Source organism: Phaethon aethereus, assembly GCF_964289735.1.
Source record: "Phaethon aethereus genome assembly, chromosome: 1".
NCBI classification, from domain to species: Eukaryota; Metazoa; Chordata; class Aves; order Phaethontiformes; family Phaethontidae; genus Phaethon; species Phaethon aethereus.
Genome location: NC_138575.1, coordinates 219,721,545 through 219,748,543, shown reverse-complemented (window position 1 = coordinate 219,748,543; position 26,999 = coordinate 219,721,545). Strand labels below are relative to the sequence as shown.

The window sequence follows — 26,999 nt, the reverse complement described above, 5'->3', positions numbered from 1 at the left end:
CCTTCCCGCGCCCGCAGGCCGCAGCCCGTCGCCATGGCAACCCGCCGGCCCTACCGCTGCCGCCGCGGTGGCTCCTCCCCCGGCCGGGCGGGCCCAGTGTCGGCCCCCGCCCGCCGCCGCCGCCGCCGCCGCGCTCGGGGCCCGGGCGCCCTTCTCCCTCCCCCCCCTTCCCCTTGCTCCGTTCTGGCCTGAAGCGGGTGCCGCGATGGCTCCGGCCGTCGACCGGGAGGGCTACTGGGGCCCGCCGACCTCCACCTTGGAGTGGTGCGAGGAGAATTACGCCGTTTCCTACTACATCGCCGAGTTCTGTGAGTGGCCGCCCCGGCCCCGAGGGCCGCGTCCCGCTGCTGTCTCAGTCACCCCCTCACCGCCCCCGCCAGCTCCCCGTGCCCTCACCCCGCTGACTAGAATCCCTCCGTGGCCCCGCCAGCGGGGGAAATGGGTGTTTTCCTGTCCCCTTCCCCCCCAAATCCGTGTCTTAGGAGGGGTGGTGTAGCCGCCCCTCTCTCCCCGTGCCCCAGCGTGTTGTTTGGGCCCCCCCCATCCCAAGTCTGTCCCTTCGGCCCGTGTCCGGAGCTATGGCAGGGCAGGAGGAGGGTGTCCGGGGGCTTGGTGAGGCGTCGAGGCGGTGGCTGAGGTGGGGTGGCCGGGTGAGGTGGGTCTCAGGGGGTTGGCATTGGTGCAGGGGTGGTTGCGTGGCACTACATGAGTGGCTGAAGAGGGGAGTTTTCACCGAAATCGTGCTTGGGGTGCCATGCGGGTCTGCAGCGCAGCTCCCCATGAGAGGCGATGAGAGCATCTGCCGGGCCACGGCCAGTCAAACCAAGCCAAACTGTTCAGGGGGAGCAGGGAGGGAGAAGGTATGTTTGTACGGAAAAGACATCTTCATCCAGGAGAGACATCTTCACCCAGCTGGTCTTTGGTGGGTCTTGACCATCATCAGGTTGCTCTGTTGCAGGTGTGTGTTAGGGTAGCTTGAAGGGTTGCTCCCTTACAGGTGTTGGTCTGTAAGGATAGCTCGGAGCAATAGCAAGAGAGCAGGCCGGAGGCAGTCGGGAATTTAGATATATTCAAGTACATTTTAGGGAAGGAAGAAGGTGCTTCAACTACAGGGTCATCCAGCAGGTGCTTGAGCAGGGAATGTATTGTGGTAGCTGGTAAAGTATCAAGCCCTCTGTTACTGATGTTTTGCTGAAAAATACTTTTGTGTGCTTGGGCAGTGACTTTAAAAGGGTGTAGTAGTTGTAGTTATGTGCTGCCATCTGACAGACACGCTGTCCTACAAAAAGTTTTCACATGCATAAGATAGGCAGCTGCTTTTGAAGTGTTAAGACCCTTGGAAAATAGTACTGAACAGGCTCACCTACCCTGAAGTGCTCAGAGTGGGCAATCCGAGGAGGCCTTTCACATAGCTGGGATGCTTCAGCAGCGCTGTGGAAGACCTTGGCATGCAGGAGGTGGAAGGTTCTGGGCATCCATGCCAGGCTGTGAGTCCTGGTTGCAAACACTGACATGGGTGAAGGACCAAAATGAATAGTTGTGAAAGAGGTTTCAGAGTGTGAGAATGGGAAGGAGTACAGGATCTGAGTAACAGTAGCATAGGCGGCATAGAAACTCAGAGGAAAAAGGAAGTTGGTGTGTAGATTTATGGCTGAGAAGAGGCAAGCTGGCTGAAGAGGGAACAAAATTAAATACTCTTAAAACAGGACAAACTTAGACTTTTTTAAATAGAATGAGACTTTTGCAGATTATGTATTTTTGTGTTTTCCTCTTGGTAAAAAGTAATTTGCGAGATAATCCACACAGGGAAGAGGAAGCTCTGTTGCTTCACCCATGTAAAAATAAATTTGACTAGCATGTAAATTTTTTAAATAATCCCTGCATTGTTGGCCTTATGAAGTGATACTTTTCATCTGCTTCTAGATTATGCAGGAGAAGGAAGATGAAGAATGAGGATGCGATTAATGGTGGGAAGTGGAAAGGCGTGTGTTCTGAAGAAAAAGGGGCTAATTATAGAGGGTCTGGTCCCTCCTTATGGTTTTAGTGTTTGGGACCTGTCAGCTATGCTGAAAAAATGTGTATAAGGGCTGTGCTGTAAATTAGAGTGTTTAAATGGTCCAAGTTTATAAAGCAAAACAGTAAATAAGCCCACTTTATTTTAGTGTTAGTTTAACAGTAGATAATTTCAGTAGAGATGTCAAGATGGTTTAGATTTTCTTCAGCAGTAATTCTGTAACTGCACTTTCAGGGTCAGATGAAATAATTTTTTTTTTTTTCTTTGAGGATATGACCCCACTGCGTTGAAGCCTTAGCCAGTGAAAGTTGGTTGGCAACCTATCTTTCATTAAGCATCTAAGGGGTCTTTCCCAACTTTCTCTAAAATACTTAATGTGAAGCTAATTACTTTGGAAGATCAGAGAGATGTTATCCTGAAATCTAGTTACTTTAGCAGAAGAGCTGAGAGTATATTTGGAGTCTCTGCGGCCCAGCGGTCTTCTGTCAGCTGCTGTGCCTTTATCATGGAATCATGGAATGGTTTGGGGTGGAACAGACCTTTCAAGGTCATCTAGTCCAATCCCCCTGCCATGAGCAGGGACATCCCCAACTAGAGCAGGTTGCTCAGAGCCCAGTCCAACCTCACCTGGGATGTTCCCAGGGATGGGGCATCGACCACCTCTCTGGGCAACCTGGGCCAGGGTTTCACCATCCTCATTGTGAAAAATTTCTTCCTTAGATCTAGTCTAAATCTACTCTTTCTTACTTTAAAACTTACCCCTTGTCCTGTTGCATGGCCTCCTTACTCGGTCAAAAATTCAAATTCAGAGAGCAAACAAACCACAAAGTCTCATCTCTCTCAGAGTTCTCCTTGTGGTAATTTTTGATATTGCTGGTCCTGTTTTAAAAACTCATGCACAGCCTGTGTTATTTTAAGTGTCACCTTACAAAAGAGTGAAAATCAGTTTCTGCCTTTTCGCTGTCTTGGTACCACTCAGTTAAGCTGATGGTATATTTAAAAATTTTCCATTAAATGTTTGTGATAAATAATTTATAAGAAACTATTGGAGGGTCGAAGCTTGAAGGATACGGGCAGGTCCAAATCAAATATCATGTTTTCCTCTAGGTTGCCGGGTGAAGAGCCAAACTGAAAGCTTGTTGTGCAAATTACATCTTCATGCCATTTAGCAATTTGTTTTTAATATGCTAATTTAGTACAAATTGCTACATTGTGTTCCAGAAGCCTACGCGCAGTTCTTTGCCATTCACTCCTTAAAGAACTGATGTAAATTATGACAGCTAATCAGTTGTATGTATTCAGAGATGTGAAGATGAGGTAAGGTGTTTTTGTAGCACTTCACATTTGCATTCCTTTGATGTACCCCAAACACAATGACCTGTATTCAAAGATTCAGGTTTTTTTTTAATAATGAATAATGCTTTTTCTTGCCTTTCTGACTCTGCATCTAGCCAGTTTTCCTCCCTTGTGGAGGTGGATGACTAACTGCTCTGCGTCCTTCTGTAGAATATTAAACCAATTGAAATGGAAAACCAGTTGAAAAGAATTATTTTGCCAGCTTAGTTATGTTAAGCCCTAAAACAACTGATATTCCTCACTGATCAAATCTATTGTCTGGTGTAGTAATTCCTTCTTCAAGGTTTCTTTGGAGTTCTGGATTGACTCCTGTGTGCTAGAGGGCAAGCAGCAGAGATGCTTTTTTTTTTTAACTAATCTTTTCCAGCTCCCAGTGACTGTATGCTGAATTAACCCAGACTTTTGTACACCAACTTAGGCAAAATAATATTAATAAAGGAAAAAAACAGCATACTCCCACTCAAGCAAACAGAACAAGATCAAATGTAAATGCTGTTGTTTAATACTAAGTGCTTAAATGTTACAGTTTACTCCTTATTTTAGCAGGGTTGATGTTTCAGGCCAGTTTAGCCCACGTAGTGTGCAGTTTTGGGTGTCTGTTTTGATGTGAATATCTGTATGTCAAGTGCCTTACTCTTCTTGCATTCACTGTTATCCCTGTAAGAAGGGTTTGTCTTGTAGAATATGAGGAGTGGATATAACTAATCTTCATAGATTTTCTTTGTTGAAAACATGGAGAGTAGTATCAATTAAAAAAAAAAAAATTCAAAGGAGTCCTGTGTGGTACCCGAGGCTTTGTAATTTTCCGTCAGGAGAATCATGGGGGAGAATTTGTTGTTGTTATCAACTCAGTGGTGTGTTTCAGTTTGGATCACACTTCAGTGATGTTTCCAGGTATGTGAAATATTGCCTTGAGCTATCCTTGTTCATGAGTAATATGCATCATCTACAACATGACTGCTTTTGAGATAGCATATCCTTATGTTGGCACTTAGAGCAGCAAGCATCTGGAATATAACTTCGGGTTTCTCAAGGAATTGGTGAAATTTTCTTTCTTGACTTCTGGTTCTGTATCAGGATGTTCTGCTACCTTCATATAAAAAAAGATTTAATTTTTTTTTTTACCAGAGTTAAATCCATTGCTTTTTGTTTTCATTAGAGATCTCTTAAATATTTGTAATTGTGCTTTCCTTATGAGACCCTTATTTAGAAGAAAAAAAAAGATCATGAGAATCTGCCCATGCGTATAGCCCCTTTTTCTGCTCTTCCTTAAATTTTTCCTATTTTTACTTCAGACAAGAGAGAAGAGATTGAGATGACTGTTCCCTGTGTTATTAGATGTGAGATATCTCATTAACGCATAGACTGCCATCCAAGCATTTTCTGCATTGTGAACAGTGACACAAAAATACTGGTGTTTTTTTTTTTTTTTTAAAGCTTTGCTCAAAAGAGACAGCTGTCAAAGATGCACCGATCTCTCTTTTGCATGGAGATCATTACTTTGGAACTTAACAACTTGCAAAATTTACTTAAAGTTAGAATAATATCATTGATATTGAATTTCGACTGCCACCTATGTATTGTGGCCTGGTTCTCTTGGGCATCCTGCTGTATTTTGCCTCCTTTGCCAGCGGCTTTGGAAAGCAGCCAGAGACTGTTGGGCTAGGTACTATCCATGTGAGTTAAAAAAAATAAAGACAACTCTGGCTTTAAGAGCTTTGTTCTTTCAATAATAAAGTGGCAGGTGAAGGAAGAATCATCAGGATTAATAGGGTGTGATCAGCCCAACTGCTGAATTATTTAAAGACATCATGACACAGATGAGTTCTAAAGTGCGATTTAAGAGAAGAGATGCCACAGCCTCCCAGACTTTTAAGACTGAAAAGGATTTGAGTGTGTAACTTTAATGACCTAATTGCAGGAAGCCGCATCACAGGTTTCCTTTTTAAATTTATCAGGCTCCTTGAGGGAGCTCCCTCAACTTGGGGGGCAGCGCAGAAGAAAAGGTAAAGGGAACGTTAAGTGAATTGATGGTGGCTATAAAGTCAAGTGGAGTGTACAGAACGGTGGGATGCTTTTTAAGATGAATGCTTCTAACTTGCTTTTTGTGCTGCAGACAAAAAGATTGATAGAGGGGTTCCTTTCCTCAAAGAATAATATAGCGGAAATAAACTCATAAGCCAGATGGATGGTCTCTGTCATGCTTTCTTATTTCTTTAATGATTTTAAGTGATTTTGAGTCAGTGCCAAATACTGTTACATTAATTTATTTCCCTTCCCAGGTTGTAAATGTATATACTTGACTTAAGCCTGAAGATAATCTTGTGGCGCTGTTTTGATGCATTTTGCCACAATTAATGATTTGGTTTGGGGTTTTTTTAATTCTTTTTTCTTTTTTTTTTTTGTGTCTCTGCCACTTTTTAATTCATGATGCAACTCTACCGTTCATCTCATGACAGCTTAATTTTCTGTTTTCCCAAGAGCTTTCATGGAAAGACAGGGTCAAAGGCTTTTGGAAAGTCTACATTTGTCCAATCAACAGTTCTCATTTATCCATCACATGCTTAAAACTTGATGGACGCTGTGGTATTGGACCATGCATGTGTTTATCTACCAATACTTGTGTAGTTACTAAGTGACAATAAAATTCTTAAATATGGTTTAACAAAGCGTTTGATTACTCTATAATTAGTGCTTCATATGCAGAACTTGTACAGCTGGCAGTTGGACATCTGCCACTCCAAATGGTAACAGAGCAGTGGCATTTGTACAATTTAATTTTGCTTATGTGCAAACTAAGGCAGAGCGGCTTATGAACTGCATGATACAAATTTGCAGCATATATATTTGTAGCTAGAAATAGGAAGATTAATGCAAAATAAATTATGGTAAAGGAACACTGCTGACTTTTAAATGCCTTTAAATGAGCCTTTAGTCACAGATAAAAACGACTGTTGTCATAATTGAAAGACAACAATGTCTTTAGTCTGGCATTTGTTGTGTCTTTTTGTGTGTGTGTATGAAACTGCTATTTATATAATGCATTTTCCATATTTGCTGGAGCCTTTCACAGATCAGTAGAGAAGATGTTTTTTAAACAAAAGAAAGATTTAATAATTGCTGCAAAAGCATTCAAAGGAACTCTGGGAGTTGTCTCCAGTCCTAACAGCTCAGCAGTACATGGTCGTTTTATCTTGCAACGCATGCAAGCGTTAATACACTTGACTGTTCTCTGACTATCTCAGAAGCCTAAAGAGAATCACAGGAAGGTTCATGGATCGTGAAAGGTTAAGGAAATGCAAAGAGTTCTTTTAATTCAAAATATCATAAATTTCATTTTTTTGATACATCCTAGAAGGCAACCTACTTGCAAGTGATTATCAGGGAAAAGCTACCTGCCTTTGATTGCTTTGAGTTTTCTAGGTGTGGGGCTCTTTACACCTGCCTCATGAATTACAGCCATTTTTCAGGCCGTTAGCAGAGAAGCTGAGCTGCTGCATGAGTTAAGGGTGCTTGATTATTTTGTGGTTGTGGAAATGCTGCAAAGGAGGAAGGAAGGTGTCAGGAAGAGAGGAATTACTACAGAATGTTATAACTAAAAAAAAAAAAAGAGAGCAAGCTTTAGTGTCGATCTTTTACAATTAATTGATCTGAATATTCTCATATAGGCAGGCTCTGGGTAGAGTCCCAGTGATTTTGCTGGGCACTGTGATAAATGATTTAATCCCAAACAGGATTCCAATTTAAATTTACAACTTATTAAGCAAATAGAGACAAGCAAACAGCGCTGGCTGCGCCAGGAGTCTCCGCTCCACGAAGACGCACATGGTACAGTTCCTGTTCCTGGTTTATATCCTGTCTGTTAATACATATTCATGAACAGGCGTGTCTTCTTCGGCACATGCCCTCTTCTCCTTCTAGAGTCTTCTCGAATCTTCCTCGGCGTGCCCCCAGGATGACCCCAAACCTTATGCATGCACTTTACAAGTTTCTCTTTACACAATACTATGCGGGTCAGTGGTCAAACTGGTTTGAGCTGATATACCAGCAAAGTAGTTTAACTTTCTCCTGTAAAATACCCCTTTTTATGGTGCAGGAGAAATCCATAAAAGTACAGAAGATTATACTTCATCACATGAATCAGATGAACATATTTCAAAATCTCCCATCTTCTTCTTTACAGTATTGATTCGTGTTTTCATTTCCAGTTGAGTACTGCAGATATCTGCATTCCTTGTATAACCGAGTAGATTAATCTGGTAACAATCCCCCACGTATCCCCAATACAACTATCCCGATTTTAGTAAGCCAGTCACCACCCATAAAATCTCCCCACAATCCTCCTAGATTGATTCCATTCCAAGTTCGTCTCTCAGGAGGCCATTCGTTATACACCTGGACTCCTAGTCGCTCTCCCTAATTTATGGGTAACAGGAAAAAACTAGGTTTTATTGTTGATTACAGGTACGGGCTGTACAATTAGAAAAGGTCCTCAGTTTTTCCATTTTTCTGGGGTAAACCCCAGCTGGACTTGTTCCAATAGTGACTACAGTTATTTGCTGTAGTCAGAGTCAAGGAACTCACCCCAAGTAGAACTAGAAGAGGTCTGGTCAGGGCCATAGTGATCGGCAGTCACAGCCCGAAGGGGTTGCAGCCCTTGGCAGACCCTTTTTTAAGCCGCAAAGCCAGTTCCCCTCCGGTCTTGCCCTCTTCTTTCCTTTAAGGGGGTGCTTTCTTAGTACTCAAATTAACTGAGCACTGCTTGTGAAGGCCAGAGCTTTGATAGATCAGTGGTTTGTCCAGACCTGAGCACTTGCCCGAGCCTGGCGATCCTCTTTATTTGCAAGGCTTTATGGCTACAGAAAACTGCCAGTTAGCCTGCAACACTAATCTTACAAATAAACACCACCTTCTACACAAAGGGCAAATTCTAGTTCCAGCTTCTTTTTCCTGTTCTTCTTTTGCCAACAACTCCTTCCGATTATACTCGTTTGGAGTACCCATTGTTTTTTCCTATTACCCTTTCCCATTGTTTTCCAAACTTGGGGATTACTTATATTGCTCTCCATAGCTTCCCATGGCCATCGTTCACCTTGATTTGTTCCACCACAAACGTAACAATTAGTTATATTCAATAACTTAGCAATGTTTTCAGCAAGATTTACAAATAGATTTTTAGCAACTGTGGGAATTTCATGTTTCACTCCTGTTTCTATTACAGGAGTAGCCGCAATGAAATTCCCACAGCAATTCAGTCAGATGTGACTTTCCACTCCTTCACTGGACCTTTCACTCGTGACACGTGTCCATCCTTTTTCAGCAGTTCTCACAGCTGTTTCTGTAGTTAATAAAACAAGAAAAGGTCCTTCCCAGAGGGGAGATAGGTTTCCTTCTTTCCATGTTTTTATCAGAATTTTATCTCCTGGTTCTAACTGATGAATTGCAAATCCTAAAGGTGGTGTTTGGGCCACCATCCCAATCTCTCTTAATTCTTTTAATCTTTTTCTAATGGTAATTATATATTGTTGGATACTATGATCCTCAATTACATTGTTCCCCAGAGGCATTCCTTGAAAATAAGGCATCCCATATAACATTTCATATGACGATAATCCAGTCTCACTGTATGGTTTATTCTTATGTTTAGAAGTGCCAATGGTAAACATTTCGTCCAGGGCATTTGAAAATGTGTGCCCTGGTCAGAATCAATGTACTGGATTATCCCATATCTAGGTATCAAATGTTCCAATAAAATTTTTACCACCATCTGTGCCGTAGCTCATGCTACAGGGTAAGCTTCTACCCACTGTGTTAAATGATCTACTATTACCAATAAATATTTTATCCTCCCTACCTTAGGCAATTCAGTGAAATCGACTTGTACTTTCTCAAAAGGTCTGTAAGCTGTTTTTCTCCCTCCCGTGGCTGCTTGTCGAAACACTGTCTTATTTACCTTTTGTCAAGTTAAGCAACCTTGTGTAATTTGCTTTGCTATTTCAAAAATTCCAATACAACCAAATTGTTTAAGAAAATGATCACTTAACGCTTTTGTACCCCGATGTGTTTGCGCATGCAAACGTTCTAATATTCGCCTGGTGTAGGCTTTTGGCAACATTTCTCACCCATCGGGCAATGTCCATTTTCCTTGTTCTAATTTAGCTCCTATTTTCTCCAATTCTGTTTGTTCTTCTGGGGTAAACTTCTTCTCGTTCTTCTTTGCTAGTGTCCTCCTTTGTTTGTATTGCATTAATTTTGGCAACTTTAGTCCTCAAGGCTGCTTCCTGGGCGTCTTATCTGCTAAGTTATTTCTTCTAGTTTGGTAATCTAATCCCTTTTGGTGTCCCCTCACATGTACCACTGCTATCTCATTTGGTTCTCTTAACACCTTTAAAATTTTTACTATTAATTCTTGATGTATTAAATTCCTCCCTTGAGTATTAATCAAACCTCTTTCTTCCCAAATTTTTCCAAAAGTGTGGACCACCCCATATGCGTATTTAGAATCTGTAAATATAGTCCCACTTCTTCCTTTTAATAATTCCAGGGCCCTACATAGGGCATACAGCTCACAAGCCTGAGCTGACCATGATGGACTCAGAGGTCCTGATTCCACAAGTTCTAAGTCCTTATTAATTATTGCATATCCCGATTTTCTCTTCGCTTCTACCACTTTGGAGGAGCCATCTATAAACAGCGCTTCTCCATTTTCCAACTCAGCATCTCTTAAATCTGAATTCCTCTGATGGTTCTCCAAACAAAAATTGTGCTGGACTCTGAGCAGAAGTCACCCTCAGTTAATTTCACTTTTTCACTATAATTTTCAAGCCATGGTCTACAATATCCTAATAATCCCAGTATTTGCCTAATTTCTGTTTTAGTTTGTGGGGGTCTTAAGGATAGAATCCCAGATACCCTATCAGGATCTAACTTCTTCCTTCCCTTACTCAGCCAATGTCCTAAGTATTTTACTTCTTGTTCTACAAACTGTAGCTTTGATCGGGACACCTTTAATCCCTTTTCCCCTAGAAAATTTAACAATTTAATGGTAGCTTTTCGGATCCCCTCTTCAGTTTCTCCTGCTACTAATAAATCGTCCACATATTGCAATAATTTTACCTCCTTAGGTATTGTGAAATCTTGTAGAATTTTCTCTAAAGTTTGTCCAAATAGATTTGGTGACTCTGTAAACCCTTGTGGTAACACAGTCCATCTTAATTGTTGTTTTCGTCCTGTTTCGGGGTCCTCCCACTCAAAGGCAAAATAATCTCTGGATCCCTCCTCCAGAGGACAGGCCCAAAAAGCATCTTTCAAATCTATTACACTATACCGAGTATGTTTGGGAGATATATGACTCAATGAAGTATTAAGGATTTGCCACTACAGGGAATTTAGTGATTGTTCACTGATTTACAGCTCTTAAGTCCTGCACCATCCTGTATGACGCGTCCGGTTTCTTTACGGGAAGAATGGGCGTGTTATGAGGTGACATACATGGTTCTAGGGTTCCTTTTTCCAAAAGTCTGTCAACTACAGGTTTTAATCCTTTTCGACCCTCCATAGGTATAGGGTATAGCTTGATTCTAATTGGGTGGTGCGGATCTATTATTTGAACGCTTATGGGGTCCATTTTTATCTTTCCAGTTTCCCCTTCCTTATACCACACTGAGAGGTTAATAGCTTCTTCATCCTCTTGTGTTAAAAGTGTATAATTTAATTTGCAATTTGTCCCCTTGACTCTGAATGCTCAAGTTTAACTTCAAAATCAAATCCCTTCCTAATAAATTGTATTCCGCTTCAGGGAGCAAAAGTAAATCATTAAGAAAAGGCTCTCCTTTTGCTCCTACTACTGACATGTAACTCTTCCCTTTTTCTATTCCTTTTGGAAGTTTTTGAGTGGTTGATTTTTCGGCCCCTGTATCCACTAAAAATAAAACTTCCTCTTTATGGGGACCAATTAATAATTTTATCAACAGCTCTGTTGATGTTTAAGTCCCCAGAAGATATAGCCCCTGACACCTGTAATCTTCTTTGATCATTTTATATATCCTGTCCCCGCTTCTTCTGAACATGTCCCCTCTCGTTACAGTAGTAACAGACGGGAATTGTAAATCTTTCTCGATCTTTTGCTTGTCTAATCATTCCCCTTTCCTCAATAGTGGATCCCTAAAATGGACTGTATTTCTTCCTAGTTGTAAGTATTGGGGCCTAGGAATTGGTCCAATTTTTCAGCTACTCTGAGGGGATCATCTAATAGGGTCCCCATTTCTTTCTTGAAATTTCTTACATCTGTGGTATTTAATGGGACTGCCACAAACCCGATGCCTCCCTGATTGCCTCCGAGAGGTACTTCTCGTAAAGGGTATAGAGAAGCTCCCTCAGATACAGCAGTCCTACTTCTCGTACATGCAGCCGGAGGTCGATCTAATTCTGGTGCTGTTGGTGGTGGAGATAGGGGCAACGGTGGTACAGGTACAGGTACTATGGCCACTGGAGAGGGAGCCGCCGCCGGAGATGGATTATTAGAATATGGAGGCGGTAGGTTATCCAGTGGCTCCCATTTATCGTCTTTTTCCTTTTCACTTTTCTCCTCTTCTTCTTCCTCAAACTTTTCATCTGTTTTTAATGTAAGTATTGAGGCTGGAAAAGGACATAAAGTTCTGTCCCATAATCCTGCATAATCACTTTCCTCCTGACTAAAAGTTCCTTTGAATTAACATATATATTTAAGGCCTGGCAGACCCAGTCTTCAAAAGATCCAAAAACGGGCCAAAAGAGATGTGGTCTCAAAGGTTCTTTTGGCCATTCTACCATACAATATTGAACTAATTTTAATTTACTTTTTCCTTTTCTGGGGCCCCAGAAAATTCCAATTTTCAATCATTATTCCTAATGGACTCTCCAGAGGTATTTCTAGTAATTCGCTCCCTTTCTTCTGGTCCTGGGTTCTCGATTTTGTCTGACCCATCTAGGAATTTTTACTGTGGCAATTCCTACAGCCCTTGGTTACCAGTAAGAGTGTCTTGCAGGGGGTTTAGGACCTATCACCCATCCACGAATCCTATAAGAATCGCTTCGGTCCTTCACCTTCCAAGTCCCTCGCGGGAGATTGGAACCGTGGTTAGAAGACCTCCACAATCGCTTCGGAACTAGGTTCCGTCTCAGTCACACTCTTACGCACACAGGCAACCGAATCCCACCCAACCAAACGGTATACACCGTAAATACTTACAACCCCGTCGTCTTCGTTCGGATCTTCGCGCACAGAATTACGGGCAAAATAAACTGCTGCAGCCGGCAAGGGAGCTCATTAAAAAAATCAAATTCTTTGCTTGCCCCTATTCAGGTTCAGGATGGCGTTAGTCCCGACCCGATCAGGAGCCACCAAAAGGTGGGGCGCCCCTCCTAGATCAAGTCAGAATTCAGGAACCAAGACCATCCCGGACAAGCCCCCAATTGTGATAAATGATTTAGTCCCAAACAGGATTCCAATTTAAATTTACAATTTATTAAGCAAATAGAGACAAGCAAACAGCGCTGGGTGCACCGGGAGTCTCCGCTCCACCAAGACACATGGTACAGTTCCTGTTCCTGGTTTATATCCTGTCTATTAATACATATTCATGAATAGACGTGTCTTCTTCGGCGCATGCCCTCTTCTCCTTCTAGAGTCTTCTCAAATCTTCCTCAGCGTGATCCTGGTCGCTAATACATGTTCATGAATAGGCATGTCTTCTAATACATATTAATGAAGAGGAGTGTCTTCTTCAGCGCTTGCCCTCTTCTCCTTCTAGAGTCTTCTCGAATCTTCCTCGGCGTGCCCCCAGGATGACCCCAAACCTTATGCATGCACTTTACAAGTTTCTCTTTACACAATACTATGCGGGTCAGTGGTCAAACTGGTTTGAGCTGATATACCAGCAAAGTAGTTTAACTTTCTCCTGTAAAATACCCCTTTTTATGGTGCAGGAGAAATCCATAAAAGTACAGAAGATTATACTTCATCACACGAATCAGATGAACATATTTCACAGCACCATTTAGATTTAAGGTTTCAGTCACAGACCCCTTTGTGCACTTGGAAAATACAAATGTAAAATACTTGGGGGTTTTGTGCTAGCTCAAAAAACTGAAGTGTCTGACCAGGATATTTTTTCCTATCTGTTTTTAAAAATTAAGTTCCTTGAAGAAATATGCTGTGTATGCACTGTCATCAGTAACTGAAAAACTGACATTTTCGAAGTGATCAGTGCAGTCAGCATCTGCAGGGTCATTATCTCCTTTACAGTAAAGTCCATTGACCTCTGGCAGAGCCTGTACTTCAGTATGTCTGGAATTCGGGAGGCAGAAGTAGCCTTCTCGTTCAGTCCCGGTGGGGAGATGCACCCTTTGTGCCCACCCCCAGCCTTACGGGGTTCCTCTCCAGTTCTTTGCCTTTCCAGCAACTGGTGACTCAACCTGCCCTCCGTGTTGCAGAGCTTTCCTGAGGGAAATTCCAAACTTTATTTCAAAATTGAGATTAGCATCCAGCAGCATATCTGTTTTCCAGCTGTGTCCTGGGGTTTTGTTTTATTTTATTTTATTTTATTTGCATTATTCCTTGGTTCCTTTGGACTCGTTTTCCAAATCCAGTGTTCTTCGAGTGACCCTGGAATGATGTGTGCAGACTGTGTGTCTCTTGAAGGATCTCCAGCTGGCTTTGTGAGCAAGAGGGTATTTTCCCTTGTAGCTTAGTCCAGGCAACATTGCCCTGATTCTTCTCTCTAAGCAGAGGAGAAGGAGACAAGAGCGTGGGCTGGTTCAGCTGGACAAGGTTCAGGATGTTAGTCTGAGACTGGACTTTTAGGTTTGAGGAGAAGGCAAGGCTTGCTCTTCTTTAGGCAGGAAAGCAGACAAGCAGAATTAGAAAAAAGATGTGCTGTTGAGGGTGAGCTGAACATCTGCCTCTACCTAACAACATGAGGTGGGTGAAGCCAGGACTCATACCAGCTGTGCCTCTCTCTTAGTTTCTTCCTTCACATCTGCTTTTTTGTGAATCATGCTGGTATGGCATAGACACCAGAGTGTGTTTTGTATGAATTCCAACTAGTAGGATTTTGAGTTATCAACTTTATGGTCATAAAACATGACCCTGGAAGCTCTCTGATTTATACAGTGCTTTAATGAGCTCATTATTTGCAGCACAAACTCAAGATGCTACCGTAGGCTGAATTTTTAGTAATTGCTAGTTACAGTTGGATAAGGAATTTCATTTGGACAAGATCCAGCATCTAGGAATCAGATGCAGTATTAGATCAAAGAAGAAGTCCTGTAGAGCTATGTAGCCTAGTTGAGCATTACAAATAGTCTGGACGCTGTCAGTCTTGGGACAGAGTATTTCTGTATTAGATTTGTCATTTGTTCATCAGGTTTTCTTCCTCATCCCTGGTCAACACCATTTGTTTATTCAGACAGACACCTGCTTCACAACTGGAAAGCAGGCTACTGTGATCCCTTCTAATGGGTGTTTTGGCCTTACAATGAGGAAACCTAGGGATACTTGAAAAATTACTTACATATCTTTGAGAAATAGGATCTACAGATCCTACTTTCTCTGATATCGAATGGATCACCTACAACAAGGAGCTGAAATGACCCAAAGAACTGATTGTTATTGTCAGAGTGGAATTCACATTTCTTCTAGGTAAAATGGATGTTTTCTTACTCTACAAGTACTTAACAAGGTTTCCTGTGTAAGAAAGGGTATATTTGTGTGATTCTCATTAGACTTGATTGTTCTTGGACGGAATTTCCAGTGTTCTCTTCCTGCTACAGACTGCCAGGTCTAGTGCTGGCCCCAGACAGCGGCAGGCAAGCTGCAGAGCCTGCTCTGTGGGTTATTACACTCAGGAAGAGAGCTGCAGGGTGCGTTTCTACAGATATTCCCTGCATTCCACCCACAGGATACAGATTTTTTTTTTTTCAGGTTTGAAATCTTGTAGACTTAAGAAAAAAAATACAAAATATATAAACTCTGAGTTGCTCCAGGTGATATTTTGCTCATGAATGAAAACTGATGCCTTTATTTTTTTTTTCCCTTTGGATTTTTCTTTTTCCCCTCCAAGTCTTTTTCATAGTTGTGGAAATGACCGATACAAGCAGAGAGAACTAACTGTATGCAACATGCTGACCAGTGCATGAGTAAATAGCTTGGAAAATCGGAGAAGCAAAACATTTTTTTTTTTTTTTCTCAATTTAGTAACAAATTTAGAAAGAAGGTTGGCAATGCACTTTTGTTCGTGGCATGCCGATCTGGCTTCTGCAAATGGGTGCAGTTTAATGCCGCCTCCATAAAGCAGCAGCGTGGAAGTTCATGGCTTTCTTTACAAGTAGCAGAGTGAAAATCAGATGAGCGTTGCCAGTTTGTATCGCTTGTGCCTCGTTCGAGCAGGTGAGTGCAGTTTCTAATAAGAATCAGCTCAACTGAATTGTCTAGATGCCTTGGCAAGCGGCAGAGAAGCGCGCCATGGAAGTGAAATCAAACAGCAGATGTTGTTTTCGTTCACTTAAACAAACTGCTATGGCTTTGTGATCTGTGATATCACAGTTGATTTCCACTCGGAGGTTTGGGGTGTGGTGGCTGTTAAATCTTTCAAGGACCAAGTTTTATCTTCTTGTGAGGCCCCACAGAATATAGTCTTCAGCACAATCAGAATCACAGAATAGTTTGTATAGGAAGGGACTTTTAAAGGTCATGTAGTCCAACCCCCTGCCATGAGCAGGGTCATCTTCAACTAGATCAGGGTGCTCAGAGCCATGTCCAACCTGACCTGGGATGTTCCCAGGGATGAGGCATCTCCCACCTCTCTGGGCAACCTGGGCCAGTGCTTCACCACCGTCATTGTCAAAAATTTCTTCCTTGGATCTAATCTGAATCTCCCCTCTTTTAGTTTAAAACCATTCCCCCTTGTCCTATCTCAACAGGCCCTGCCAAGAAATCTATCCCCATCTTTCTTATCAGCCCCCTGCAAGTCCTGGCAGGCTGCAATAGGGTCTCCCCGGAGCCTTCTCTCCTCCAGGCTGAACCCCCCCAGCTCTCCCAGCCTGTCCTCCCAGAAGAGCTGTTCCAGCCCTCGGAGCATTGCTGGGGCCTCCTCTGGCCCCGCTCCAACAGGTCCATGTCTCTCCTGTGCTGAGGGCTCCAGAGCTGGACGCAGCACTGCAGGGAGTTCTCCCCAGAGCGGAGCAGAGGGGCAGAATCCCCTCCCTCGCCCTGCTGGCCATGCGGCTTTGGGGGCAGCCCAGGACATGGTTGGCCTTCTGGGCTGCAAGCACACATTGCTGGCTCATGTCCACCTTTTCATCCACCAGGACCCCCAAGTCTTTCTTGGCAGGGCTGCTCTCAGTCACTCCATCCCCCAGCCTGTGCTGATACTGGGGGTTGCTCTGACGCAGGTGCAGGACCCTGCCCTTGGCCTTGTTGAATCTCATGAGGTTCACATGAGCCCATGCCTTGAGCTTGCCCAGGTCCCTCTGGATGGCATCCCATCCCTCAGGCATGTCAACTGCACCACTTAGCTTGGTGTCATCTGCAAACTTGCTGAGGATGCAATGACACTGTCTGTGTCATTGATGAAGATATTAAAGAGTACTGGTCCTAATACGGACCCCTGAGAGACACTGCTCATCACAGATCTCCATGTGGACATTAAGCCATTGACCACTAACTTCTGGATGCAACCATCCAACCAATTCCTCATCCACACAACAGTCCACTCTCTCTCCGATGTAGAGAGAAGGATGTTGTGGAGGACCATGTCAAAGGCCTTACAGAAGTCCAGATAGACAACATCAGTAGCTCTTCCCTTGTCCACTGATTTGGTCACTCCATCACAGCAGGCCACTAGGTTGGTGAGTCCGGAGTACCTCAGCCTACTCCTTGTCCATTGTTACCAGTCTGCCAGCACTGCTTATCAAGGGGGGTATGCTTTCTTTGACCTTCCTTTTTTGGCTGACATAGCTGTAGAAGCCCTTCCAAGTTCACCTCCAGCCATGCCTTGGCCCTCCTGACCCCATCCCTACACAACTAGGCAGCGTCCCTGTATTCTTCCCAGGTTACCTGTCCCTGCTTCCACTGCCTGTGCATTCTCTTCTTGCCCTTCAGTTTGCCCAGCAGGTCTCCACTCAGCCATACTGGTCTCTTGCCTTCCCTTCCCGATTTCTTATACCTGGGGATCGAGAGCTCGCATTTTGCAGAAAGCGTCCTTAAAGACCTGCCAGCTCTGTTCTGCTCCCTTGTCCATGAGGGCAGTTTCCCAGGGGGTCCTATTGACCAACTCCCTGAAGAGCTGGAAGTTTCCTTTCCTAAAACTCAGGGTCCTGACTTTACTCTTTGCCTGCCCCATTGTCCCTCAGGACTGCAAACTCCACCAGTGCATGGTCACTGCAGCCCAGGCTGCCTTCAGTCTTGATATCAGCAATTAGCTCACTTGCACTAATGACCAACAGTACTGCATCCTCTGGTAGGGCTGTCTGTTACCTGGCGTAGGAAGTTCTCCTCCACGCACTCCAGGAATCTCCTGGATTGCCTACGGCTCTTCGTGCTACTTTTCCAGCAGATGCTGGGGTGGTTGAAGTCCCCCAGCAGGACGAGAGCCTGCGAGCGCGGTGCCTCCTGTAGCTGGAGGGAGAAGGCTTCATCCGTAGACTCCACTTGATCGAGTGGCCTATAGTAGGCACCAACCACAAGGTTCCCTTTGTTGCCTTGGTCCCTGATTCTTACTCATCACCTTTCAACCTGCTTGTGGCTATTTCTGAGAGACAGCTCTTCACACTCTACGCATTTCTTGATGTAGAGGGCAACACCTCCACCTGTCCCTTCTGAATGGCCTGTAGCCATCGATAGCCACACTCCAGTCGTGGGATTAATCTGACCAAGTTTCAGTAATGGCAACAAGTTCGTAGCTTTCTAGCAGCATGGTGACTTCCAACTCCTCCTGTTTGTTGCCCATGCTGCGTGCATTGGTGTAGAGGCACTTCAGCCAGGCTGTTGGCCGTGTCACCCTTGTAGAGGAACACCCCTTAGTTTCTTGAGGTCTTTCTCTGGTGTTTCTCTGTTGGCTGCTATTACCTCAGGAGCCCCTGGCTCATTTCTGTAAGACCTCAAGTGTGCAGCAGTGTAGCCAGCACGGCTCAGAGAGATAGGCTTAGGGCCCTCGCTTACACCCCGACCCTCTAACCTTGGTGTGTCATCCCACAGCTTGTCATGAGTAAGCCTGGTATTATCCTCCTCCCCTTCTAGTCTAGTTTAAAGCCCCATCATTGAGCCCCACTTGCTTGCGCACAAAGACCCTCTTCCCTGTTTGAGAAAGGTGAATAACATCTGCTGCGATGTCTAACATCAGCAGGGTACTTGAATGCTAAAACTCTTGAGTCCATCCCATTTTTCTTGTCTTTTTTTTTTTTTCTTTCTCTGTTCTAGACTGCAGAGAAATATTTTTAAGGCTATTTCCTTTTTTTAAATACATTCTCTTCCAAGCTCTTCAGTTCTTTTTTCTGCATTTAAGCTCTTCCATGCTGATTTCCATGTGGCTTTTGTAGTCATTATTTTTTTTTTCTGCTTTTACTGTACTTTTTCTACATATGTCTCAAACTTGTCCTCTGAAAGTTTCCCTCTGCCAGTCTTTGGGCCACCATTTTCGCTGGAAACGTGCTTGATTTTTTTGTATGCTTTTCAACTGTTTCCTGTCATTATTCGGTAAAACTGACTCCTGCCAGAATGCTTGCCACTCACCTTATGAACTGTTATTGTGTGGGTACTGTATTAAGTTATAAATACAACAAAAAGTCAGTGTTTAAAGCTTGAACCTTCAGTGTGTTGTATATCTCTTCCTGTATTTGGTTTAGATTGTGAGATACTTAAGATTTGGACTTTGATCTTACTGTCTTTGTGGAGAAGAACCTTCATTTTCCCTCTGGATAAATAGCTTTTCTAAGGTTTGTGGGTGGATAGGCAACTGCCACTCTTTTCTTTTCATTTTTCAATAAAGAACAAGAAAGTTGTCTTGAAATGACAATTGGACAGTGACTAAAGAAGAGAGTTGAAGTTGTGTACCAGGAGCGACAACCTTCAAATCTTGTGTTAGTGAATTAATTGGGTACTGTTGAAAGTTCTTGCTGGAGGTTGTCATATTAACTGGAAAAGGTTATGAAGACTTTAGAGAAAAGAAGTGCCTACCTGAAACAGATAAAGTTGGCTGTTTAGGAGTGAAAAAGAAGAGTCCGAGTCATTTCAGAGATCAGGTGCCTTTCTTTTATCAGAAGTTCCAGGTAGCCTTAGGATTTTTCATTTAAGGCAGTCCTGCAAAAAAAAAAAATTTGTTACAGATGGGGTTTTCTGTTAGTACTGCTGATGAGAGGGAATGTCACCAATCCATGTTAGAATGGTTGCTGTATATCTGAATCAGGCTGTGGTTGCTGACTAGTTTCGTTATCCCCACGTGCTCCATTTTACATTTGCCACATAGCATCTCACCTTTAATTTCCTACCATCCAAGTAGGGCAAAATGCAAAATAATGGCATGAGCCATTAGTAGGAGGAACTTTAATCGTCTGGAGACACAGGGGAAATCCACGCTGATGGCAAGAAAGGGAGGAAAGCAAGAGGATTTGGATTTTGAAGAAAAGGTAATGAAACTAAAGCTACAAATACCTGGAAAAGAGCACTGACATGTTCTCTATCATCCACCATCCAGTGAGCATATTGGGCTCCCCAAATGCTTAGCTCTGGTATCTCACTGCATAGTGCCTGCAAGAGTCCTACAGAGCCTCTGAGATGATACCCACAGCATATGGTGCCTCAAGTTGGTATCTCTATTTGTGAGATATCAAGAAGATGCAGGGCTGGATGTACTCCGGTGGCTCAAAACTGTCAGCTGCTGAAAGCTGTACTTTCTGTTGTGGACAGACCCTTAGGTTTAGAGGAGTTGATGCAGACACTGGGCATGAAACCAGGATGCTGATACCAGCACAGAAAAAGAAAGGTGAACTGGAAGGAATTAAGTATGATGAAAATTAAATGGATGATTGCTATAACATCATATTGGTAATTGCTTAGTTTTAGCAGTGAATGAAGAGTAAGCTTCCCTGTCTTGGTTGTTTCCTTCCGGTCTGACATCATCAGCCTGTCTTAAAATAACATTTAAAGTTTTGTTTTGTTTTCCAGTAAAGGCTATAATACCAGCAAATCTGCCCTTCAGCAATGAGCTTATTGCATGTAATATTCTAACTACATCATCTCAGCCTGATCTCTTTAGACTTTGATTGCATTTTCCAGCTGTAAGCACTTGCTTTCGGTGAGCTTTCTAGATTAATATTTCAAATTATCTGCCTCTGTCAACTGTTTTTACTTTAAATTTACTTGCAAAATCCTTCCATGTGTACTTCAAAGTAATTGGTCTGCTTGCCATCAGCTTAGGTGCACGTTGATCAGGGAAATGATGCTTTTTTTTCCATGAGGCTTCCCATACTTTAGGAAAGCAACATTAAAATACAACAGGATGGCATATCAGCTAATTGTAATGCAAGGGTATTCCTCGTAGTCCAGTTATTTGTGGATATCTTAGATTGGGAATAAAATCTCCTGTAAGGGAGCTGTCTACTATCATATTTGTGCAGGCTGCTTCCTGCAGTCTCAAAAAATGGCTAAGGATAGATTCTAGCACTTTTGCTATATCCTTAAATATTGTTATTTTTTTTGTGTAATGGTCCCTTCAAAACCCAAGAACCAGTTATTAATGCTTCAGAATGCCCTGCACGTGTGACAGGCCTAGGTGTGATAGACATAGTTAGAACCACAGTAAGATAATTAGCAAAACTGGCTTCAAAAGTGAGGAACACGACTTTTTGATGTAGCTGTTATAGCTATCTTTATTCTAGAATATTTCCCTTGCTATTGCTTTCATAATTATCTGTTAAACTTCACAGTCGGTCCTCCACATTTTGTAATCTGACCTATTGACTTTTTTCTGAGGAGCAGCATCTCATGCAGACCTTGGACCTCACTCATGAAAGGCTTCAAGCCAGATGCCTCTGGGAAAAAAAAAAATCAGTCATCCTTCCTCAAAAAAAAATCGATCCAAGTTCTGGACCTTCAGACACTTTTTCTTCATTTGTATAGTCTTCGCATACTCCATTATGCTAAACATTATAAGAATTGGTAACAAAAATGTTGGTTCTGGAAAGTACCTAGTTCTTACTCTGATGTACTTTCTACTTTGAAGCTTTATTTGTGAGAGGTGTTGTGGTGAACTCATTCATTATTATTGTGGCAGGTAGGGATGGTCTAGTGGCTAGAGGAACACTTTGGAGTTTGAAAGTCCTGGCTTCAGTTTTATGCAGGTTTCTTTGTGACTCAGGCACCCTTTTCTTGCAAGGATATTGAGGATAAGTACACAGAAGACTGGTGTTGCTCAGACACCGCAGTAATAGAGACTAGATAGGTAACCAATATGTTTTAGATTTGAGGGAGAAGAGCAAAACCTTAGCCCAGCAACGAATGTTTCACCATCTAAATTTAAATCTGCATGATGAACGCATACGTTGGATTTCTGGGATTGCAAGGGTGTTGATTTCTTATGAAGAAACGTGGAGCTTTGAAATTTGGATTTGTGTAGTATCAGCTTTCACTCGTTTATTTTTAGTATAATATTTATAAGAAGCAAGGTCAGCGTTAGTACAGTCTCCTGTTAGGTTCTAATTTTCTAGTGTCTTTACTACACAGTAGCAAAGCACTTCGCAGAGAGGTGAGGGTGAAGGAAAGGATAGCGTAATTGTAACCTAGGGCAATTCAGAAACAGTTTAATAATAACTGCTTTTGTAAGACGTGCATAGCAAAGAGAGGCTTGTGCATTAGAAAATGCACCCACACTTCACAGGTTTGAACTGAGCTTTCTTGTGCATGTTTTGTTAGTCAGGAGTGTTGAGAACTTTGTCTTCTAATTACCTTTTGATTATTTTGAAGAACATGAATATAACATGAAATGCTGTAATTGGCAAAAACATCTACAAAAATATTAGAATATTAGCTGAACGAGTATGATGAATGCCAAAGGAATGTGTTCTGCAGCTGGAATATAAAGTATGTAAGGCCATAAATTGGCATGTGTAACTTGACACAGCATGTTGGGACCGCTCATAAATGAGCACTGGGAATAAAAATCAAATTGTGTTGTTAATAATTAATTTTTTTTTTCTTCTAAAATTGCCTCATTACCCCACCCCAATTCAGTAAATCACTGAAATGATTTACCTCTTCAGACAGAGATCAGCGTACATTTACATATCCTGGAGAAATGGAGGCGCAGCAAGGGAGAAGCAGCCTAGAAGATCTAGCAGCGCTGCCCTGCACGCTGACTTTAAACACTGAAACCTCCCAGCTGGCCACCAGCTCTGCAGCAGCAGTGCTGCCTTTCGGTTTTTTGGCCTCGTCCCAGCACTTTTGACTTACTGGAAGCAGGCTGGGGCTGAGACGCGCGCGACCGGAACGCAGCGTGCTCATGCTAGTGGTATGCATCAGTGTTGGTGCTAGCATTGAGGAGGCGGCTGTGTTCCTGCTTCGTTTGCTTCCTTTCTTCGCCCATGGTGGATTGTTTTCTTTGTGTATCTTGCAGCGTCTTGTCCACTCTTCTTTGAAACTGTTCCAGGATTCGTGGCCTCTTTTGGGAGATGTTGCTGCTGCCAAATAAACTTGATATCTACATGTTCTACCTAAGCTTCCCTTTTCCTTGTTTCAGTCTGTTAGTGCTGATGAGAAAGCTGCTCTTTAGTAATATAAATAATATATTTTTTTCAGCCCTTCCCCCATGTAAATCTGTTGGATTCCACATTGCTTTCTTGTAGCTTCTCCCTGGCCAAGATTTAGGTAGCTTCTTTTTAAAGGTCTTTCTTTTCCTTGGTAGTACTCCTGATTGCTGTATCTGACCCCTCCCTCTCATTTGTCCCTTACAGTTTTTCTCACAATAGTATGCCAACATCTATACAGAGCTAGATGAATGCAGCGTTCCTTTGTAATATACTCACATTATTACTTTTTTCTATGGTGTTTTATCTACCTTTTAATTTCATGATTCATATGTTCTATATGAATTTGCTCTTTAGATGTCTGATTTTATTTTAAATACCTAGGGAGATCTAATAGTCCCTCTAATAACCTGTTAGTTTGAAGTGTTATTTATCTGTACCCATTTTTAGAGTTATTCAGGAAGCTTTCATACATAGCTTATACAGTTCAGTAATTGCTTCGCTATTTGTTTCCTTCAGTATTCTTCCCATTTTATTATTAGAAGTGTGGTGGCTAATACAAGTTGCAGCTGAATTGCTGAAGTTGCAACTTCAGTTAATGTCCAGGTAAACAAAATCAAGGCTTGCTTAGTGTTTGGAAAGGAGAATAACAGGAGGTAAGAAATGGATCGTGTCACTTAAAAAATAAACACTCTAAACACCACCTGTCCCCATTTTTTACGTGGTTTCTTTTTTTTAAGTCAGCATTGGTCCCATGCTCCAGCCTGGAGTAATGCTATGTTGTCTTTCATTGAGTAGAAGGAAGTTTATATTGATCCTTCATGCACATTAGCAGGTAGGAAGCTTAATAATTACATATTGGCAAAATTCCCGTTGGGATGACTTGGTTTTCTCCCCTTGAGGTCCTTCTGAAATATCAAATGGAGACTGGAGTTTTCATTTCCTGACACTCTGAAGTGTAGTTATCGTAGACTTTGAAGTGGAAGATATTAAAAATGGCTGGTGGAAGTGAAAAATCTAATTGCTATACTGCCCTCCTGGTGATAAGCCATAAGCGAAAACAGCGTAAGATTGAAGTTAGTGGCCAAAACAGCTGATTCTGTGTAGTTGGGTCTTCTGAACAATCATGAAATGCCTATATTTTGAAATGTCAGTGATACAAACCTCCTCTGGGCTCTGGCTTAGTTATTATTGACTGATAAAGCATAGCATATGATGTATGGAAACTTGTTGGATTTTATTCAGATTAATTCCTCTGTTGACCCTTACAGTGCTGCAGTAGGTGAACTGTGAAGTACTTGTGTCTTAGCAAGGACTCTCATGTTAGATTTTAATGAATTTCTTATTCTTTTAAGGAAATAGACTAGACTCCTCCCCAGTCTTTAAGCTATTAGGCTACCTACTCCTCCAGTTCAAATCTAATTTGCAAACAAGCACCTTTTTGTCTTTTATTGTTTCACGTTACCGGGTGCTGCTGGGCCACAGCACTACCCTTTTTATGCCTTTCCTTTCACTGTTACTGGCTCTGTGGGTTCATCTTTGGTTTCGTATTCCTAGAGATCCTTCCAAGAGAAAAATCTTTCTTTAAAGAGATCCATGCAATTGGTAAATTTGCAGCCGTTTTGTGTGCAAACATAGGAGAAAGCATCTCTTAACACTGTATAAATCACACTGGTCACCTTGTCAAAAGCTGAAGATGATAATTTTTGCTTCTTTTTTATAATAGCACTTTTCCTCCCTCACTGAAAACATCACCTGTATTCTAACTCCCAGTGTTATGTTCCTGATGTTTTTACATCCTGCGTATTACCTCTTGATGACCGTGTTCTGTTACAACTCGACTTATTTACAACTTTACTTGGTTTATCCTGTTGATTCCTCATCCAAATTTACTGTAGAAATGACTTGCTAATGTAGAATTAACTACATAGTTGGGGAAATGGAAACTTTATAGAAGTAACGCCCTTCAAATTTGTGTACCAAGTGTACCAAGCTCTCTGTAAGCAGTATATTGTGCCCATGTTTGCCTGTAAATACAATTTCCTCTTTAAGGTTCAAGTTTTTGTCTTTGAGATGGTCAGTCTTTGTACAGATCTTTGTGCATTTATGATAATACACATATTTTTAGGACCTGAACATGACTCTGAATGTACATGCATTGTAAAAGACTTGTCAGGTTTTGCTGTTGTATTTATAGAATGGGGTGCAGGTGTGGTTTGACTCTCATACAGCTGTCCTTCCCGTAGACAGAGGCCTGTTGAAATGATGTTTTGCATAAATTTGATTTTGTTCTGGTACCTTATGGCATTCTCTCAATGAATAAAACAGTACTTTGAAACAATGGTTTGCATTAAAACAGTCTTGAAACACAGTCACACAGTCTGCATTTATCGTGATTAGACATTACTTTAGCATTTTAACTAGTACCATGTATAATCTTTGTGGACATAGTCTGTTTTACTGCTGTGATAGGCCACCACATCATGTAATGTGGCTTCTGAGCTTACTGAGCTTTACCCTGAAAGCAGGTAGGTTCATCATGCTGCCCATTTCTGTTGGGAAGCAGTTGTAAATACCTCCTCTTCAGCGAGAAGCTTTCCTCTTAATTCTAGCCTGCATTTATTTAGGGTTAGCTTATATCTATTTATTCTTTTGTCAATATTATCCTTTAGTTCAAATAGCTCCCTTTTGTCCTTGGCATTTACCCATGGTGTATTTACAGAGCACGGTTTTATTCCATCCAGCTGCTGTTTTGTTAGGCTAGGTGAGCAAAGCAATTTTTGTCCCTTCTGATGTTGTACGTTCCCATTCATCACTCCCATCTAAGTGATGCTTCTCTGCACTTGATGTGCTTTCTCTTTTCGTTCATCAATAACTAGAGAACAGTGTATTCTACTATTGGCTTGCATGAAGACATTACTATTTTCCCTGCCTCTACTGGAAATAAATTTAAGGGGCTTTGGTGCCTACAGTGATGGCTTACAGTCAGTCACCATGCAATCTTAATTCACACTTCTGCCACTTCAGATACATTAATACTACATTTGGAATAAGGATTCATATTCGCATTGAAAGGCATGTTCTTGGCCATCATATTTAATCCCATTTCTGTCATTTCAGCCTGAGAGTTCATTCATTTCTTCCTCTGATAATCTAGTCCTCCTTTCTGTTGACAGACGGGCTGAAGATAAAATGCTGAGAAACAGTCTTTGGTTACTAAAGAAAAATTAGATCACTCCCTGGACTAATATTCAAGGAATCCAATACTGAAGTATAAGAATGTTGTACAGAGTTAAGCCCAGGTCCATCCACATGTATTAATGTAATTTCTGATATACTGTATTTCTTACAGGCATAACCAATAATCTCTTCTTTAAGTATTTTGCATACTTTCTGCCTCATGCCTTAGTTGCAGATTCTCAAATCTCTGTTTTTCCCAAGGAGATCTACTGTATTTTTTTCCCCCTTTTTTTTTTTTTTTTAAATTTTGGTGAAAAAGATTAGGTTTCTTGACAGTTTAACTTTTTTCCCATTTTCAATTTCCGTATCTATTTTCGTCAAAACTTCACTTCATTGTTTGTTAATTAACTTCAGAATTATGGGTCTGTAGTTGTGTCACCTTTTTCTTCTTTCTTGGTATTGTTTGCTAATCTCTGTGCATATCCCACTGCCAGTTTTTGATGGAATTAGTAAAAATCCCTTCTAATGAATTTAGAAGCTATTCTGTGTGAGGATAATCCTATAAAGACTAGCTAGACTTTTATGAAATAAGCACTCCTAGGGACCTTGGGTTTGAAAGAAGCCTTGTAGTTTTTTGTTCTTGAAAGAAGTAATTTTACTAGCAGCATGCCAG

The 26,999-nt window shown here is 42.0% G+C and overlaps 1 protein-coding gene across 1 annotated transcript in view; it reads left to right on the top strand.

Annotated features, from left to right (window-relative positions):
• Positions 1-205: 205 nt before the first annotated feature.
• ACER3 (alkaline ceramidase 3) overlaps positions 206-26,999 on the top strand; it is a gene marked incomplete at both ends in the record, with an annotated part of 65,152 nt that continues 38,358 nt past the window's right edge. Inside the window, one exon of the mRNA XM_082014502.1 lies at positions 206-308. Within this exon, the coding sequence (XP_081870628.1) occupies positions 206-308 (103 nt within the window). The remainder of the gene's footprint in view (positions 309-26,999) is intronic.